Source organism: Monoraphidium neglectum (genome assembly GCF_000611645.1).
Source record: "Monoraphidium neglectum strain SAG 48.87 unplaced genomic scaffold scaffold06344, whole genome shotgun sequence".
Classification (NCBI taxonomy): Eukaryota; Viridiplantae; Chlorophyta; class Chlorophyceae; order Sphaeropleales; family Selenastraceae; genus Monoraphidium; species Monoraphidium neglectum.
Window position 1 is genome coordinate 1093 of NW_014007296.1, and position 1730 is coordinate 2822.

At 71.6% G+C, this 1730-nt stretch overlaps 1 protein-coding gene across 1 annotated transcript; it reads left to right on the plus strand.

The window, feature by feature from the left end:
* Positions 1-133: 133 nt before the first annotated feature.
* On the plus strand, positions 134-1685 carry MNEG_16415 (hypothetical protein; the record flags this gene model as incomplete). Its single annotated transcript, XM_014035115.1, has 1 exon — positions 134-1685. A coding segment is annotated over one exon (1552 nt), but the record flags the coding sequence as incomplete, so codon positions are not given.
* Between the last annotated feature and the right edge of the window lie 45 nt (positions 1686-1730).

Genomic DNA, 1730 nt, shown 5'->3' on the forward strand with positions numbered 1-1730 from the left:
CGAGGACCTCCTCGAGCTAGACCTGCGCATTAGCACGCTTGAGCAGCGGCGCTCGCTGGCAAGCACCCCGACGTCGCAACGCGCAGCACCCGCGGGCGCCCCGGCGCCCAGCCTTGACGCCCAGCGCGCCACCATGGTACAGGCCATTGCCGCGCGGCGACGCGCGGCTGCCGAAGCCGGGGGTGCCCTTGGTGCTGATGCCCCTGCCCCCAGCCCCGTGAGCCCCACGCAAGCCGCGGCTCAGCGCCTGCGGCGCGAGAATGGCGCGTCCATCACCACGACGCAGCTGCTCGCAGACAGCTACGCTAGCCCGCACGCTGCTGCCCGCGCGCTCCTGCACGTTTCGACGCAGCCGACGGGTGGCTTGGGCTCCGGCTTCCCACAGGGAGGAGGCAGCAGCAGCAGTGGCGGGCCGTATGGCCGACCGCATTCCTCGGAGCCCCACCCCCGGGGGCAACCGCCGCACCAGTGGCATCAGCAGCAGCACGAGCCGTGGCGGCCCTTGGGCCCGGCCAGCGCAGGCCCGCCCCTGGCGACGCCGGGCCTCAGTGGCGGCCGCGCAGCCCCGCCAGGCACGCCCCAGGCCCGCACCCACTGGATGACTGCCGCCGCCGCCAGTCACGACCGGCCGCCACCCCGCGAATGGCGGCCGGACCCCAACTTCCCGTGGGCGGAGGGGGAGATTGCGCACCCCCGGGGCTTCGACCCGGCGGTGCAGCCAGCCTCCCACAACCAAGGGCTTAAGGCCCGTCAGGCCCACCTGCGCCTGAACATGTACGGGTACGAGTTGCGCAAACTCCTCAACGCTCTGCAGACGTACGTGAGCACTCAACTGCAGAACCGCCCGTCCACGGTTGGCGGGGCTCTGCAGCATGCGCTCACCTGCTTCGAAGGCGACGACCAAACGCACGTGAGCGCCTCCATGCCCCTCATCACGGGCGACCTCATGTATGCGCTCCCCCCGCCCCAGCGCTTTGCAGGGGCTTACCTGCACCCAAACCAGGCGAACAAGGTTGGGGCTGTCATCGCTTACAGCGTGCGGGCGCACCTGTACAACAAGCAGCCTGAGCGCGATGTGACCGCGCTGCGCGCTATCCGCCAAGGGGAGACTTCAGTCAGCTGCGCGCGGGTGGACAAAAATGAGCCGCCCAGCGAGGCCCTGGAGCGGTTCATGATGCTTGCGCGTGACCCCCCCATTCAGGCGCGCGTCTCCGTGACGGATATGCTCAACCTGATCGGAAACATGCTGCATAGGCATCTCAACCAGGACTGGCGCCTGATCCGGCAGATGCACATGAGCGGGCGCGTGGCCACCGACAATGACCACGCGGCCATGCTGAGTGCGCTTGAGACAGAGGCCAAGCACATCTTGGACGAGGCGTGGGACGCTTACCTCGCCCGCCTCCCCGAGGGTGACCAGTGCGCCCAGCTGGAGCCTGAGCCCGCCGCAGCGGCCGTCCCCCGGCGTCCGTGCGGCCCCCGCGCGGCCGCGGACGCCACCCTCATGGAGGGGGATGAGGGGGAGGACCCCATGGCAGCTGCGCTGGCCGCCCTCGCGACCCTTGCGGCTGCCGCGGCGGTCCCGGCCGGCCGCCAGCGTCTCAACAGTATTCTTGCGGCAGCAGCCGGCGCCGGCCCCGCCCCGCCGCCCGCCGTCGCGGCGCCCGTGGGAGGGACCGTGCAGCGTACGCCCGCACGCGCCGCCCACCCGGCAGGCCCGCCGCTGGACC